This window comes from Hyperoodon ampullatus, assembly GCF_949752795.1.
Source record: "Hyperoodon ampullatus genome assembly, chromosome: 5".
Classification (NCBI taxonomy): domain Eukaryota; kingdom Metazoa; phylum Chordata; class Mammalia; order Artiodactyla; family Ziphiidae; genus Hyperoodon; species Hyperoodon ampullatus.
This window is the reverse complement of record NC_136918.1, coordinates 80,001,885-80,020,175: the sequence shown is the minus strand read 5'-3', so window position 1 is coordinate 80,020,175 and position 18,291 is coordinate 80,001,885. Positions and strand designations below refer to the sequence as shown.

The window sequence follows — 18,291 nt, the reverse complement described above, 5'->3', positions numbered from 1 at the left end:
CTACCCAGTGTTCCTCAAAACGTTCACCTGCACCAGAATTGTCTCAGGTGCTTCTTAAAATGTAGATTCCAGGGCTTCCCTGGTGGCGCAGTGGTTGGGAGTCCGCCTGCCGGTGCGGGGGATGCGGGTTCGTGCCCCGGTCTGGGAGGGTCCTGCGTGCCGCGGAGCGGCTGGGCCCGTGGGCCGTGGCCGCTGGGCCTGCGCGTCCGGAGCCTGTGCTCCGCAGTGGGAGAGGCCGCGGCAGTGAGAGGCCCGCGTACCGCAAAAAAAAAAAAAAAAAAATGTAGATTCCTGGGCATCATGTATAACTCTGAATCAGAATATCTGGGGGCCTTTGTTATAAAGCAGAAACTAACACACCACTGTAAAGCAATTATACACCAATAAAGATGTTAAAAAAAAAAGAATATCTGGGGGCAAGGTCCAAGAATCAAATTAAAAAACTAAGACGTCAGACTGCTTATCAAAGCAAAACTTAACTATATCTTATTTACAAGAAATACACTGTAAATACAAGAGTACAGGAAACAAAAGTTAAGAGATGGAAGTAAGATACACCACAAAACATTAACTAAAAATAAGCTGGTTTACACAATATAATACTATTAACTATAGTCACCATGTTGTACATTATATCCCCAGAACTTATTTATCTTATAACTGGAAGTTTGTACCTTTGACCATCTTCACCCATATTACCCCTCTCCCCCTTCCACCCCCACTTCTGGCAACCACCAATTTCTTCTCTGTTCCCATGAGTTTGCTTATTTCAGATTCCACATCTAAGTGTGCTAATACAGTAATTGTCTTTCTCTCTTTGACTTATTTCACTTAGCATAATGCCCTCAAGGTCCATCCATATTGTTTCAAATGGCAGAATTTCCTTCTTTTTTATGGCTGAATAATATTCCACTGTATATATAACACATTTTCTTTATCCATTCATTCATTAGTGAACACAATCTTAAAAATTCTCATGACAAGAAAAAAAACTGTAACTATGTGAGGTTATGCATGTTACCTAAACTTATTGTGGTAATCATTTCTCAGTATATACATATATCAAATTATTTTGTTGTACACCTTAAACTAATACAAATTTATATGTCAATTGTATCTCAATAAAACTGGGAAAAAAGTGGATTTAGTTGTTTTATTACCAGACAAAATAGACTTCAAAGTACAATATATTACTGGATATACAGAGGATATATCATGATGATAAAATGTTAAACCCTTCTGGAAGTTTAAACAATCTTAAATTAGAACACACCCAGTAAAACAACCTCAAAATATATAAACAAAAATGGGCAGAATTAAAATGAGAAGTAGACAAATCCACACTTATAGTTGGAGATTATAATGCTCATTCCTTAGCAACTGATGAAACAAGCAACAAAGAAAATCAGTTGAGATAGAGAAGATTTGAACAAAAAGACTAACAAACTTGACCTAATTGATATATTTAGAACAATGCACTCAACAGTTACAAAATATGCATTCTTTTCAAGTGCACATGAAATATTTACCAAAATTGGCATTAAGCAAATCTCATCAAATTTCAAAGAATGAAATCATACAGCACATGTTCTATGCACAATGAAAGTAAGCTAGAAATCAATAATTAAAAGATAATAAATATTCTCAAAGTTTGGAAATTAAGTGGCACATTTCTAAACCACCCATGAGTCAAAGAAGAAATCATAATGGAAATTAGACAGTATTTTGAACTGAATGATAATGAACAAAATTTCAGAGAGGCAGCTAAAGCTGTGCCTAGACAGAAATTTAGAGCCTTAGAGCTTTCTAAAGGGAAGCCTGAAAAAAACCAATGAAACAACTACCCAGTGCAAGAAGTTAGAAAAAAAACAGCTAATTAAACCCAAAGAAAGTATAGACATAATAGAGAAAAACCCAGAAATTAATAAAAAACAGACATATAATAGATAAAATCAACAAAGCCCCAAACTGGTCCTAGATAGACCTCTAGCAAGACTGACCAAGAAAATAAGAGAAAAGCCAAAAATTACCCATATCAGAAATGAAAAAAGGAATATTACTGCAGATCCTACAGATATTGAAAGACAATAGAGGATATAAAAACAAATTTTTGACAATTTACATGAAACAGACAAATTATTTCAAAAACATAAGTTATCAAAATTGATATAGAAGAAATAGTCATTTTCTATTTTCTTTAATGTTACTTAAAAACTCCCACAAAGAAAACTTTAGGTCCAGAGGTTTTTAACTGTGAATTCTTCCAAATACCTAAGGAAGAAATAAAACCAATCTTACATAAACTCTTCCGGAGAATAGATACAGAGGTAAAACTTCCCATTATGTTAGCCTCATTTTACGAGGCTAGCATAATCCTGATACTAAAACCCCACAAGGAGATTATAAGAAAGGAAAATGATAGGCCAATATTCCTCATGAATTTAGATGCAAAAAAAAAGTATTAGTAAATTGAATCTAGTGATATATGAAAAGAATACATCAAGACCAAGTTGGATTTACTCCAAGAATGCAAAGTTGGTTTAACATTTAAAAATCAATCAAAATAATTTACCATAGTTACAAAATAAAGCAGGGAAATTATGATTATCATGCAAAAGCACCTGATAAAATCCAATACCGGTTCGTGGTTCAAACTCTCATCGAAATAGAAAGAGAAGGTAACTTTAATCTGATAAAGCATATTTACAAAAAGTCCTATAGCAAAAGCTATATTTAATGGTATTACATTAAAAATTTCCTGAGATTGGGAATGAGACAAGGATGCCTGTTAGCACCACTTCTATTTAACACTGTACTGGGGATTTAGCCAATTCAATAAGAAAAGGGGAAAAAAACCCAAATAAGACAAAAGGTAAATTACATGAGCAGACTGTGCTCTGGGTAGATAAGAGGGGCAGGTGGGCGGGGCAGGAAAATGAATTTAAGTTCAATTTCAACTTCAAATTGTAAAGCACTAGACTTTAACCTCACACCTTTTAAGCTTCTCTGATCCTCCCTACAAACCTGTAGGCTAGATAAAGCAGGTATTATATACCTCTAATTTGCAAGTGACATACTAAGGCTCAGAGAAGTAAACTGATTAGTCTAAGTCTCTCTTTAAGAAGCAAAAGCAATATGGGGACTGACCCAGGAAGTGGGAGTTCAAATCTAAGTTTATTTTCAATATGTTACGCTTTCTCACAGAAAGGGAGCTAGAAAAGTCCAAAGGGAAATTTTGTCCAGAGCTTATTATTGGGTCTCCCAAACTTAAATAAAGTTACCACTGAATTCATTATCTAGAATTTCTTTTTCTTCCATAGCTAAGAATTTGGGAACATAGTAGGCTGAAATGATATAGACAGGTCCCCTCTGACTTCAAACTCATAGAAATGCCATAAAAATATTTTTTAAAAATAAAAAGGACACGCTTGAGAAAAAAAAAAAAAAGGAAATTCCCCAGATGCTAGAAATGAAAGATAAACTTAAGAGTATGAAGTGGGACCTGACCCAGATTCAGATATAACTTCAGGGGTTGGTCGCCAAAGTTTTAGTGCCCAGCCAAGAATAGGAATCTGTTTTCCAGCTTTTAAGGCAAAGTATATGTGGGTGAGTGACAAAGAACAGATTCCCTTCTTGAAATGTGGACCCTTGATGAGCAGCTCAGTCAGTGAAAGAGAGTAGGAAAAACTGTCCACTGGCTCAGGAAAGCAGGAAAAACTTTCTGTCAGGGACCCTGTAGAAAGTAGATGAAAGATCCACAAAAAATGGAAACCACAATCAGATGCTGGGGGGAATTTACATTATCAAGATTGCATGGAAATTCCAAGCTGAGAAATTACAAGGATCACTGAAATCTCTAGGGCTCTGGCAGCAACAGAAATGAAAGGCACTGCACTCTCACAACACAGCATACAAGACTTCAAAAGGGAAGAGGAGAAAAAAATCCTGTTGAAGAGGTGGTCATCTTCAAGAATTACAAACCATACAAGAGGTACATTTCCATGAGGTAGAGTCTGCATATATAGCAAGTAGGAGATCTGTCACCCACCCAGAAAAAAAATAGAATGAGCCAAAAGAAACCATAAAATATTATGTTGAATATGATTAAAATAAAAAGTAAAATATAATGAAAGATCAGAATATTTTGAAAAATTTTGACACTTGAAAAAGAACCAAAAGGAACATCTGGAAATTAAAAGTTACAGTTACTGAAATAAAAAACTGAGTGGATTTATTAAAAAACAGATTAGACATAGTTGAAGAGATTCTTAGTTAACTGGAAGGCAGATATGAGTACATCATCCAGAATGCACCACGGAGAAACTAACAATAGAAAACATGAAAGTGCAATTAAAAGTTGTGGAGGACAAAAATCCAATAGAAATTCAAAAGAAGAAGATAGAAGGAACAAGGTAAGGCAAACAGATAATGGCTAAAAATTTTGAAAAATGAAGATATATACAAGGCGTACAACTTCTGACTAGGATGACTAAAAACTAATCCACCCTTAGATGTAGGTTAGCAAAACTACAGAACATCAAAGATTATTAAAAAAAATTTTTTTTCTAAAGCAACTAGAGAGAAGAAGTTACCTTAAAAAGGAATAACACTTAGGCTGACAGAGGATTTCTAATCCGTGGCAATATACATCACAGACTGTGGAATAACAGGTTCAAGGAACTGAAGGAAAATAACTGTCAATGTAGCTAACTGCTATTCCCTCCTTATTTATTTCTTAACTCAATGGAGAGAGGTATGCCAGTACAAGAGAGGCCTGGACAGGAATAGCTGGAATTAGCAAGACCAAAATATCTGGGAAGATAATTAATTCAGCAGAAACTGCACTTGGGTTTCCTAAATGTGATGTGGAACAGATGACCTAGACATAAGGCTCCAGAAGCTTTTGCCTTTACACTATATTTCTAGCCAAAAGTTGGCTGTCTTAGTGGGAAAGGCTCGAGCAGAGTGATTTATGGAGCATGTTAAGTGAACTCTAGATATACAGCATAATAATTAAAAGTGAAGTCTCTGGAATCAGACTAATTAGGATCAAATCTTAACTCTGCTTCTTATGAACTGAATGAATTTGATCAAATTACTTTACTTCTCTATGCCTTAATTTTTGTAGCTATATCTTACAGTTTAAAAAAGACTAAATAAGCAGACATGTAAAACATTGGGCATAGTATCTAGCACAAAGTAGGTGCTTAATAAAACCCAGCTATTATTATTACTTAGTCTTGACTACAGGGCTGTAATTGGATCATGAATTTGAAGGAGTTATCTTTAATATGACACGGAAAAACTAAAATATAAGAAACACATACCCTGACATCTACTGAGCAGCCCACAGTCCATGACGGATTTCCCAGCACTTGATTTTGGCACAGGAGATGAACTAGGGAAGATTTCCCAACACCTGTAAAAGATACAAGAACTCTAGTCATTTAAAAGACATGCTGAAATATATTACGGCAAAAGTAAGACTGAGAATAAGCAGTAATAATGATATGTAAAGCACGGTTGTTTAAAGGGTGTTCATACCATACCAATGATTTAATAAGCTTCATTGATAAAGAGAAGATGGTTAAGGACACTGGTTCTCTCAAATTTAGCATCAGAATCCTCTGGAGGATTTGTTAAAACACAGAATGCTGGATCCTGTCCCCAGAGTTTCCAGTTTGACAGGTCTGTCATGGAATCCAAAGATTTTGCACTTCTAACATATTCCCAGGTGATGTTGATGCTACGGATCCAGGGAACTCACTTTGAGAACTACTGGTCCAGGGCAATTTCAAATAAACTAATCCCTTTCCTTTGGAATGATTTCATCTATTCAGCCTATTTTAGAATTGTAGAATCTTAACATATCTTAGAGGTAATCTCCTCTATCCTGACCACCAATGCAGAGGTCCCTTCCACAGACCCTGTTAGACGGTCTTTCAGATTATGCTTGAACACTATCAGTGACAGGGATTCACCATTTCACAATTCTATATTTAGATATGCCAGTTCTCCCATACAGTGATTTTTAGAAAGCAGTCAACCACTTGGCCCAGACTTCTTTTGGAAAAGAAGAACAACTCTTCTTCTTCTTCTACATCATGGCCCTTTAACTTCATAGACAGCACTTGTCTTTTCTTTTTATTGAAATATAGTTGACATACAATATTATGTTAGTTTCAGGTGTACAACCCTTAAATACATTACAAAATGATCACCACAATAAGTCTGGTAACCATCGGTCCCCATGCAAAGCTATTACAGTACCACTGGTGATATTCCCTATGCTGTACAATACACCCCTGTGACTTATTTATAATTGGAAGTTTGTACCTCAATTCCCTGCACCTATTTCACCCCTCTCCCCACCTCTCCTTTCTAGCAACCACCAGTTTGTTCTCTGTATGAGTCTGTTTCATTTTGTTTGTTCATTTTTTAAAAAATTCTACATATAAGTGAGATCATACAGTATTTGTCTTTCTTATTTCATTTAGCATAACACCTTCTAAATCCATTCATGTTGTCGCAAATGGCAAGATTTCATTCTTTCTATGGCTAATAATCCACCTGTATGTGTATATATACACACATTTTCTTTATCCATTCATCTATTGTGGACACAGGTTGCTTTCATATCTTGCCTACTATAAATCATGCTGCAATGAACATAGGAGTGCAGACATCTTTTCGAATTAGTCTTTTTGTTTTCTTCAGGTAAATACCCAGAAGTGGAACTGCTGGATCATATGGTAATTCTATTTTTAATTTTTGGGAAGCTTCCATATTGTTTTCCACAGTGGCTGCACCAATTTACAATTCCACTGACAGTACATGAGGGTTCCCTTTTCTCCACATCTTCGACGACACTTGTTATTTGTTGTCTTTTTGATGACAGTTATTGACAGGTGTGAGATGATATCTCATTGTGGTTTTGATGTGCATTTCCCTGATGATTAGAGATGATGATTAGAGATGCTGACCATCTTTTCATGTGTATGTCTTCTTTGGAAAAATGTCTATTAAAGTACTCTGCCTATTTTTTAATTGGATTGTTTTTTGATACTGAGTTGCATGAGTTCTTTATATATTTTGGATAGCCCCTTATCAGATATGTTGCTCGCAAATATCTTCTCCCATTCAGTAGGACAGCACTTTCTTTTCTTATAGATCTCCTGGGTTTAGGATAATCTACTTACTAATGCTAGGGTTAGTATTCTGAGATCTGTAGGAAGAGGAAAGGGAATGAGCTATCCCTGTACATTTATGTGTAGAGTTACTCATTCAATTAACATATCTTGGGATGCCATTATAACAAGCATTGTTGGTGAATCTTTATGCGTCACTAGTTGTTATCAAAAATTTAGCTGACCCCTTTGTGTGCATTACTGTGCATGGATCTATCACTTTTTATTATAAAGTTTTATTTACAGTCTATCTAGAAAGTACAGAAAAAAGAAGAAAATAAATCACCCAAAGAGCACTACTGTCAATGCAGATTTAATTTTATAAGCAGAGTTTTTCTATAAGCAGGTTGTTACTGTGAATATATACACAGTGTACTTAAAAACAATGAAACATAAGCCTTTGCTTACACAGCTGGTTTTGTCTGAAATATCCTACCCATCCTCTCCTTCCATTTCCCCTCTCCCACTGGCCTGGTGAATTAATCTTTCAAGACTCAGCATCATTCTAGATATAAAGTCTTCTCTTACTCCATACAGGTAGAACTAAGTACATCACCCACCATCCTCTGCATCTCTGCTCTACACTGTACATTTTTCTATAGAGCACTTAAAATACACTATTACACTTGCTTGTTTATAGATTTTATTCACTCTGCTTGATTTTAAGTTCTTTGAGGGCTGGGACTGGGTTTTACTCATTTTTTATTTCCAGTACTCAGAGAGGGCCTTAATTAGTACTTATTTAGTGGCTAAAAATTTCCATGTTATTACAGAATCTTCATAAATATTTTTAATGTCTCCATAGTAGTTCAGAGAGGAGAGATAATGATTTCTTTAACCATTTTCTCATTATTAGATATTAGGGTGCTTTGAACTTTTCACTATGCTAAGAAAAGATTTCTGTTTACACTTTTGTTTAAAATTAAAATTATTTTTTAGTATACCTTCCCAGAAGTGAAATTAATATGTAAACCGAAATCAGCATTGAAAGTTCTCGATATACATTGACAACGTTTATCTGGTTACTCTGCCACCCGCCATACACATAAGCCTGCAGGTCTTGTTGCACCTCAACAGTATGTAGTTGCTTTTTCATCTTTGTTAGCTTATAAGAGAAAAAAAAGTGACATCTTGCTTTAGTCTACATTTCTTTACCTTCTGGTAAAAATACACATTATGTTCATCTTTGCTAATCAGCTGTTTTTCCTCTCTTATGAATTATCTATTGATGTGCTCCACCCATTTATCTACTAGGTTTTACTGTTATCAGTTTATATGACCTCTTTATATACTAGCTGCTCATGTAAGTGAACCAAACATTTTCCCAGATTTCCCTTTCATTCATTTTATTTTTTTACATACAGGCACGTAAGATTTTTGACTACTCAAAGTGAGCTTTGTATTTTATTTACTGCATGGCATCTGATATCTATGGCCTTTAGGGCATATTGTTGATTTTTGTGTTTGCATGTAGGTTTGTTTATGTTGGAGGAATATAACTAGGCACTTAGTTATCAGCTTGATACAAGTCTTGAAATTCTAGTTAAGCTTAACTGTGTCAGAGTAAACATCTCTATGTAATAATATTGTATAGCTCTCCATGAATTAACTGCATTGGATGATAAGAGTTAGCTAACACGGGATGAACTTTAAACAGTAAGAACAACAGAAGTGCCAAGAATAGTGGTTAACTTTAAGAATTTTGGGAGATTCTGATTCTATGTTTTCATCATTAGAACTAACTTAGATGAAAAGAATGCACTTGATTTGCTGGGGGGAAAAAGTTCAATATAATCAAATAAATGCCAGCTCCAAACAGAGCTGGTAATGTATTAAGCTCATCCCTTACATATGAAGGAACAAAGAGAAAAGAGTATGTGCATGTTAGAGAGACTTTCAGGATTCCTTACTAAATTATCAAATATCTCTATGGGATACAAACAAATTTCTAAACCCCTAGTCATTCCGTTATATATTTGCAAAATCCTCAAAATTTCACAGGGGAAATGAGCCTTTATTCAAAAGTAAACTTTGAAGTTTAAATACAAAGGCAGATGAAATGTAAAAAGTATATTCTAACTTGTCAGACAGCAAATCATTGTTAAAAGGGAACTGATAAAAAGACAATAACTGACTTTGCACATATAGCCTAACATCAGTGAATGTGTGACAAGATCAATCACTTTCCTGGTGGGCATGGCTGTGTCTTCTGTTTTACAACTAAACTATAATAATAATTTTAAAAAGCTTACTAACTGCCTGATCACTTTTTCACATTTAATACAGCAGCCAATTCAACGCTGTTGTGTAATGCATTAATTCCACAGTTATATCCCCAGCACCTAATTCAGCATTTGCCATGTATTATAATAGGGAAATAATTTTTTGGGGAAAAAAAATAAATCGACTAGTTTGAACAAGATGTAACATGAAGCGATTGTTAGATGCAATAGAAAGGTAATTATAAATGAGAGAAAGCACCCACTTCACATATCATAAAGAACTGTGTTAGCTCTGGATTCTTCTAAATCCTACTTGGTGATACTCTTACGAAGCCCATTTAGACCACCGTTGCTTTCTTTATCTGTAAAACTGAGTGCTTTTATTAAATTAACTTCAGCACCACTTCATGCTAAAGAACTGAAGTTGACATAAATTGGATTATGTTCATAGAATTTCATAATGCAACTTTCTGAAGGGAATATTAAATAATGCTCTCTGTAAAATACTTTGCAATGCAAATAATCTTCAGGCAACGTGAAAATGTTCTCAACCTCCTCCCCCCACCAATTTTATTCAGTTTGGTAAGGCTAGTTTTCAAGCTCTTTGGGGTATGTCCTCTCCACCTCCAAGCATGTGACACAACGTCTTTGCTCAAGCAGACATCCAAAGGTCAACTCCAGAAAAGCACATCTATGAAATGCAAGGTTAACATTTATTTCAAGTTCTTAAGAAGCTTAGGAGTGGAGGGTATGAGAAACAGGATAGTGAAGGGGAGATAGAAACACAGACTTCAACTCCTGTTCTCAAGTGTCCAAGGTAAGAATTTTAACACTAGGATTAAACTGGGCTCAGCATTAAGTCCTAGCTGCTTCATAAAATGGCCCTTATCTTATTTTTTCTATTTCTTCCAGTCTAGCACATAACAGTTTTTCAATTAAGATTAAAGAGAACAAAGAAAAAAGAAGCACAGTTGAGAGTAAAACAGGTCTACCACCTGATACTTCACGAAATAATATGGGTTGGTGTTCTAAGTATGTGGACTCCCGGCTCAAACTAGTTCTGTCATTTACATCTCTTTTTTTGTAAAAGAGATTTGTCATTTGTGAGATGGGATAATAGGACTGATCTCAGGATTAAATGAGTTAATATATGCAAATCACCTGGAACAGTGTCATTCTTCTTAGTGCACATTTGATTTCTTTAATTAACAAAATCTATTAAAGGCACGGTCCGAACTTCTGCCTCAGCACGGCGCCCAGTACAACACTCAACCTCCGCAAATCTTTTAAAACCAAAGGATCACTAGGCTTCGGTCGCCCTGGAAACCGACGTAGAAACCAGCGAAATCAGAGAAAGGCCCCGGCTCCGCGCCCCCCACCCGTGCGATGCCGCCGCTCCGTAAAATTGAGCAAAGTCCTCTGGGAAGTGTAGTCTTTAGGCCTTGAGAGGGAATTCAGCCACGGGCCGGAGTCAGTCGGTGTGTGTGTAAAGGGAGAGTGAAAGGGGAGGATTTTCGGATAACTCAAAAGTGTCGGGAGCCCCAGAAGTGGGTTAAGCGGCTCACCTGAGTCTCCCAACACCAGTACCTTCACCCGATCCAGGGACGCCATCTTGCCACTGCCTTCCTGAGGTTAACGCCTATTCCGGGATTATAGGCCAATCAGAGCTGGGATTGGAAGGCGGATTCTTCAATGTCATTGGCCAATAGGAGCGTGACTGTCTTGATTGAAGGCCTCACTGTGCTGATTGGCCCGTCTGGTTAAAAGTAGCGGGTGGTTTCTAAAGCTGGTCGCAGGAATAGGGCGTTCTCCTTGTCGCACAAGTGGCGTGGCTCGTTTAAACCAGTAGTTGAGGCGCTGAGGGAAGCTGTAGTGGGAGTGTTCGAGGATTCGCTTTGGTAAACCTTGTTCCCTGTTCCTTGTTCTCGGTTTCCTGGCCTGGCGCCGCCTTTCAGGGTGTCTTCTCCTTTTCGCTCCTTTCTCCATAGCTAGCCTCCTCCCCCTTAGCTGCTCTCTTGACTCGGTTCTCTTCTTGGTTTCCAAAGAACTATTGACCCGGAGCGGCCCATGTGCGACCTCGGGTAGGACGGGCTTGGCTGCGCCGAGTGTGGCCTCTGGACTCAGCTGGTAGTGTCCGAGGGGATCTAGGGTGTCGGGGTGTCACAGTGGGGAGGAGGTGAACATTACCGGGCTCGTGGAGGCCAGCTTGTCCGTAGGTTTCACGGTGATATGCCACTGTATGTATGAAGGCGTGGAGAGTACCGTGAAATATGGTAGCCGAGAAAGCCAGTTGGTTGTGTAGAATCCAAGTTCTTCTGGAACTGGAATAGAAGTATACTGAAATAATCTGACAGGACTCCCCACATCCACTCCTTCCTTCTTTTACACGCTGCAGTCAGCATAATCCTTTACAATCACGAATTTGATGCTTTCACCTCCTTAAAACCATTTGAAGTTTAAGAAGAGGGTTTCCAATACCCTATCTTTTTCTACTCTGGAAGCTGCAGTGGAGGAAGTGAATTGGGGGGAAGCTGGCAGGGTGGGCATGTTTGAAGAAAAGGTGCTTTACGAGACCTATAGAAAGTTTTATGGAAGTACTAGACCAGCTGTGCTGCACGTTGGAAAGTCAGTGGTGAACAAGATTAATCTCCTGGTCTCCGAGGTAGACATGGAGAAAGTATAAGTCTATTCACTGCAGCGAAGAAGGAGAAAGAACTATGGGAACATGTGAAGTGGGGGATCATTCTGAGCCACTAAGGGAAATCTGAGAAGGTGTCTCTGAGGAAATGTCATTTGAGATGTGAAGGATGATTAGGAGAAGGGACTTTGGGCTTAGCTGTGGGAGCAGAGAAAACAGCATGTGCAAAGGCCTGGAAGTAGGGAACGCATGTGTGGCTCACAGAATTGAGAGAATGCCAGTGTGGCCGGAGATGAAGCTGAGGAGGGTAGACCAAGCACAGAGAGTGCATTCGTTTCAACTTTGTTTCTCCAACTCTGTTGCCCAGTGTTTGTATGATTAGAATACATAGGGTTCAAAAGCAAAACCAACTTGCCTTTGGGGGTCTGGGCTGTAGGGTCGTAGGTGAGGCTGGGAGGTGACTGATGGATTCTGGGGCTAAAAAGAAGAAACAAGGCCTGGCCCCCAGAGGTCACACACTGAAAAGTCTCCAGAGGCCAGCCAAGCTCCTTCCCTGTTTAAAAATGTCAGCTGCTCTTTAGCTAATTATTTCCATGTGGGGACATGGTCTCATTTTTTTCCGCAGATATTTGCAGTTCTCAAGAGGGCCTGAAAAATTGAAATTGATGTGAAATCTCATGATTTTTAATGTTGACCACAAATTCAGAAAAATTTCAAAACATTCTTTGAGTCAAACGATGTGGCACAGGCTACCAGTTTGAGACCTCTCATCTCAGTATTATGAAATCCAGAGATTGAGGAGATTCAGCATAATTGAGGGAGTAGAGGCAGTGAAGGAGAGAACACAATGTTCAGGAAGGAGGATTTTAGAGTGTAGAGATTTTGAACAAGGTGGCACAGCATGACTTCTTTGCTGAGTTCCAGTTTCATTTGTTCAGCCACCTGCTGGACATCTTCACAGTAATATTCTGTGGTATTTCCTCAAAGACAAGCAACTAAAACTGAATGAATGCCTCATTTCTTCCAAACCTGTTCCTCTTCAGGTGTTAACCTGTTTCTCATAGTAGTACTTTTCTAGTTACACTGGTTTAAAACAAATAGCTATATGTTATTGTTTAATAGGTATAATGTTTCAGTTTTACAAGGTGAAAAGAGTTGTGGAAGTGGTTGGTGGTGATAGTTGGTTAACATTATGAATGTATTTAACATTACTGAACTGTCTGCTTAAAAATACTTAATCGGTAAATTTTATGTTATGTATATTTTATCACAATAAAAAAAATTGGGGAAAAAACCCCAAATAGCTATTTAAAATTTTCCTACTCTGTAACTCCATTTCCAATGTATTATTGGGTCCTTTTGATTTTGTTCCTCTAATAAGTTTCATTCATCCTGTCCTCTTGTAATTTTTTCTTGTCTTTCATAGTTTAGGTTTGATTACTATCGCTCTTAATGTTTCCACAGTGCCTCCATTTTCACTTACTTCAGCCCATTTCTCAAATTGTTGTAAGAGTCACTTTTCTAAGTAGGGAGTCTTGTTATGTATGCCAGTACTTAATGGAACTCTTACGATGCCAGCCTTGAAAGTCAAACACTTTACATGAATTATCTCATTTAATCTCATACATCAACTCTATGAGGAAGGTACTGTTAATCTGATGAAACTGTAGCTGAGAATTTTCCAGGGTCACAGGCTAAGATATGGTGGAACTGGGATTCAAAACCTAAAACTATTGGACTGCAGAGTCCTCATGTCACTTCCTTTCTCAAATCTTTAGGGCCCCCTAGGGTGTTTCAGGCAAAGGTAACAGGCTGAATGATGTGGCACAGGGCCCTCCCCATGCAGGATGTGCTTTGGCCAGGTATGTAATAGTCAGGTACCCAGTTTGTTGATAACAGTGGTCAGGGACTTATTCTGTATATTAGAGTCACCTAAGGAGCTTTAAAAATTAGTGTGATGCCTAATCTGGCCTGCCCAGACCAGCTGAAACAGAATCTCTGGGAATGGGGCCCAGGGTGGGTATTTTTAAATGCTCCCCAGATGATTCTGCTTTACAGCCAGTGTTGAGAACCATTGGCCTGGAAAATGGAGTATATGGGGTGGAAGGTCAGGGAGGGGAGTACAATAGTAGGAAATAATACTGGAAAAGTAGGTTATTTTGACATTTGTCTGCCATCCTTTGGTCTGTTTCCGAAGCCACATATTGTGTTCTGCCATGTAAAACAAAACAAAAAAAACCCCAAACTAGGTTCAAGTTCAATGTATAGGCCAAATTAGAAAGAATAAAATGCACATGGCCGTGTGTTATGCTACTACTTTGGTGTTGAACCCAGGCACTTGCTTGGCATCCTTAAGCCTTGGGATGACAAAAAGGCTCTAGGACCACAGGTTTGGACCTAGGTGCTACTTTGTTATCTCTTATATATAGTCATGCCTGAGTATTTACAATCCAAAATATAACTGACTTTATTTTTCCTTTATTAAAGGTAGGGTATTATATCCACCCTCCCCCCACCATATGTGTATTCATTCGTTATTTAGGAATATCTTTTTAGAATAGTACTGTGGATATAAAACTGTTTCTTATAAAATAGCGTGATAGGGTTGATAACTACTGATTTTAAATAAAAGATTCAGTAGAAACTAGTATTAATAACACTATGATTCCCTATGGAAATAATTTAATAGGCTGTTAAAAATTTCCTTATGTAGGGAAATTTGGGAAATTTTCATTTCCCAAATTTCCCAGTGTAGGGAAATTTCATTTGATATAGCCTGTGTGATATAGTCTGTGTGCCTGGCCGTTTTTAGTTTGAGATGTATTAAATTGGTATAGATGGTGTCTTTATTAACAGGTGCTTCCTAAGCACATTACATTCTCATTTATTCATCACAACAACCTCATTGAAGTAGTTGATATTACCCTTATTTCTCAGAGAGTGAAGTGTGGCTTGAAGTTGTTAAGGGATTTGCTCAGGATCACACAGCCACTAAAACAAGGCTATCTGACTCTAATTCTAAATCCCAGGCTTTTTAACAACCACATGAAAGTCTAGCCCATGCCAGTTTGGGCTTCTAGAAGACAGCTTTCTGGGTACAGTTAGCCTCTACTTGTCCTGCAGGGGATCCAGTATTTAAGGATATCTTGGTGTTTGTTGTTACTGTTTTTTAGAACTGTATAGCATTTGCTTATTTGGTCATTTAACTTTTCAAGCTTGGTAAAGCTGTCTGGATATAATTGTTAATTTCTTTCAGATTTATAACAGTAATTTTGCCAAACATCCCAGCTGGTGATTACTTAGGCATTTATTGGTTTGTTGTGATTTTATTGTGATAGCATGACTATGTAAAACATCCTAGAATCTACCTTGATAGAAAATTTTTACTCAAGAAAGGAAATAAAGGCACTTAAAAGAATATGCTAACTGCTAAGTTTCTCAGGGTTTTTTTCCCCCAGCATTCCCAAAGATCCGTAGCATTAAGAATAATGAGACTTTGTTTAGATTTTTGTGTTTCTCTTTCTGAAATAAAGTGAGCTTGATATAGTATATCATTGCTATAAGTAATGTTAATTTTTGGAATTAAACACACAGTAGGTCATGAAAGTAACCATTTAGGAAATATATCAAGCTTTTAAGGTGTAATCTTTTGTGTAACAGAGAATCTTTTGTTCTCTGTTAAATGCTTAGGCATTATAAGTCTTTTAAAAACAATGTTGTAAGTACCTTTGTGGCACTCCAAGAATAGCGATTACCAGCTACCTAATGGGTTGATTATTCTAGATTTAAAATGATTACTTTGTCCTTATGCCTAGCTAATTTTCTCTTTTTTTTCCTGAATTCAGTACATTTAAAGTTGAAGTTTGCTGCTAAAGATGGCAGATCCAGATGTCCTCACCGAGGTTCCTGCAGCATTGAAGCGGTTAGCCAAGTATGTGATCCGGGGGTTTTATGGCATTGAGCATGCTTTGGCCTTGGACATCTTGATCCGAAACCCCTGTGTGAAAGAGGAGGACATGCTGGAGCTGCTCAAGTTTGATCGGAAGCAACTTCGATCAGTCTTGAATAATTTAAAGGGAGACAAATTCATCAAGTGCAGAATGAGGGTAGAGACTGCTGCAGATGGGAAAACCACTCGCCACAACTACTACTTTATCAATTATCGTACTCTTGTTAATGTGGTAAAATATAAATTGGACCACATGAGAAGGAGGATTGAAACTGATGAGAGAGATTCCACCAACCGGGCTTCCTTCAAATGTCCCGTCTGTAGTAGTACTTTTACAGATTTAGAAGCTAATCAGCTCTTTGATCCCATGACAGGTGAGATTGTTCCAGTTTATGAATCTTTCTTTTAAGTAACTTTTTAAAGTATGTAACCTTTTTCTTAAGTTGATTCATCTAGTTTTTAAACTGATCATATATATCATTATAAAAGTGGATATATTGGTGTAAGTAAGCATACAGTCATTCTTAGTCTTAATGTCCTGTTTGACTGTCATACTACTTTTAGAAGCTGTTGCAAAGCCTTTCTCCTTTACAAGGGAGTACTCATCCATGGACTGTTCTTTTACCCATAGCCCTCTACCTCTGTTTCTACCCCCATCCCTTATTTACAACTGTGGCCTAATCTAAAGCGTTGACTTTCTCTACCACTTTGAGGCTATTCTGACTTTACTAAGTTTACTTTTGAACTCCTCATTCAACAAATATTTGAGTACCTACTTGTGCCAGTCACTGCCAGACAGTTATAATAAATACATATTATTAGAACTTAAATGCTTTGTTAGTGGAAGTGCAAAGTGCTATCAGGAGGACATAACTAGGGCATCTAATGTGGATCTGGGGAGGCCTCTCAAAGAAGTTTAAACAGCGGGGACCTAAAAGATAAGTAAAAGTTAGCCAGATGAAATAAGAGGGGCACTCTTTCCAAGTTAACAATAGATATTTAGTTTCTTAGCCATTCATTAATGGAAGCAAATCATCAACAGGAGTTATAAATTGCTTCATTTAATTAAATACTTAAGTTTTAAGGATTTTTCTAATCAACACAGAATCTACAAAGTTTTAAGGATTTTTCTAATCAACACAGAATCTACAAAGCATGTTTTTTCTAAAAATACATGTCTAACATTAACATGGGACACTTTAAAGTGCTAGGTTGTATAGTTATGTTGTTATTTGTAAACTGGAAAAGAGACTATAGTTTTACTAATTACTCAAGTGGATCAATTTTGTGTTAAAAATTTGTAAAAATCTATAGAAAGAATCACAGCTGTTAAGTTAGATTGTCCCTTTGTTATGGCTGAATTCAGGAGTATAGGTTACTTTTTAGTTCATAGATCTGACTTTAAAATAACTATCTGAAAAATATAATTTAAGCTTTTACACATGAAATGTTTTATTGTAAAAAAATTACAGGTTTGTGTACATGTTTAATTTTGTATATGTTATATATTGTACGTTTTAAAGAATTAAAAAAATTTTAATGGGAAATAATGCCGATATCAATTAAGATTATTCACAAAAAGAGCAGTGATGGCCTATGACTTTTTTTTTCCCCTTATTTACTGTGAAGCAGTCATCTTGGATGAAAAGTCATTTAAAGAATTCACATTTGTCTTAAATGTTTAATTTGTTTGAACCTAACTATTTACCTTGAAAGGGCTTAACTAGGAGAGGTCTTGGTTATGAGAAAATCTTAGCCATCCTGAGTATAAGAATTGCTTGAGTGTACTATAGAGGAGGGTTGTAGACTATATCTGGAGCTCTTTCAAAATAGACTAGAAAAGTCTCATGATTTTTGCTATTCAATCTAACAGATTTCTTTAAGGAGCTCTGGGTTTTGGTTTTTGATTTTCTGCAGATGTTGGTGTTACAGTGGTTGTCTTCGTCACTCTTGACTGCAGTGAAGGTGTTATCCAGTCCCTCAGAGAGTATAATCTAAAGGAATATGCTTCTACTACATTTACGCATCACTTGATTCTTATTTAATTTCCAGTCCCTCAGAGAGGGTAATCGAAAGTAATATGCTTCTACTACATTTACGCATCACTTGATTCTTATTTAATTTCATGAAAGTTTCTAAAAGGAAGTTATCCCACTACTTACATATCAGTATTTAGGAGTTTGATTCATGATGCTCTTCGAATTTTACCTAGGGTTTGTGCCTGAATGAAATTAGTTGTAATCAACAGGTGGCTTGTGGAAGAGATGGCCTGACCAAATATAGTCAAGATTATTT

The 18,291-nt window shown here is 37.0% G+C and overlaps 2 protein-coding genes across 4 annotated transcripts in view; one reads left to right on the top strand and one right to left on the bottom strand.

Annotated features, from left to right (window-relative positions):
* The window catches only part of RABL3 (RAB, member of RAS oncogene family like 3), a gene marked incomplete at both ends in the record, with an annotated part of 37,436 nt that extends 26,328 nt beyond the window's left edge, over window positions 1-11,108 (bottom strand). For 2 of the 3 annotated variants that reach the window (XM_079705477.1, XM_079705478.1), the window contains 2 exons: window positions 5,328-5,419; window positions 10,975-11,020. In XM_079705477.1, the coding sequence (XP_079561603.1) occupies window positions 5,328-5,419; window positions 10,975-11,020 (138 nt within the window). Of the gene's footprint in view, window positions 1-5,327; window positions 5,420-10,974 lie in introns of all 3 variants that reach the window. The other variant, XM_079705476.1, reaches the window with a different exon arrangement.
* A 4,794-nt stretch (window positions 11,109-15,902) lies between these two features.
* Window positions 15,903-18,291, top strand: part of GTF2E1 (general transcription factor IIE subunit 1) — a 29,113-nt gene continuing 26,724 nt past the window's right edge. The window contains exon 1 of the mRNA XM_079704419.1: window positions 15,903-16,370. Coding sequence (XP_079560545.1) covers window positions 15,923-16,370 — 448 coding nt within the window. The 5' untranslated portion in view covers window positions 15,903-15,922. The remainder of the gene's footprint in view (window positions 16,371-18,291) is intronic.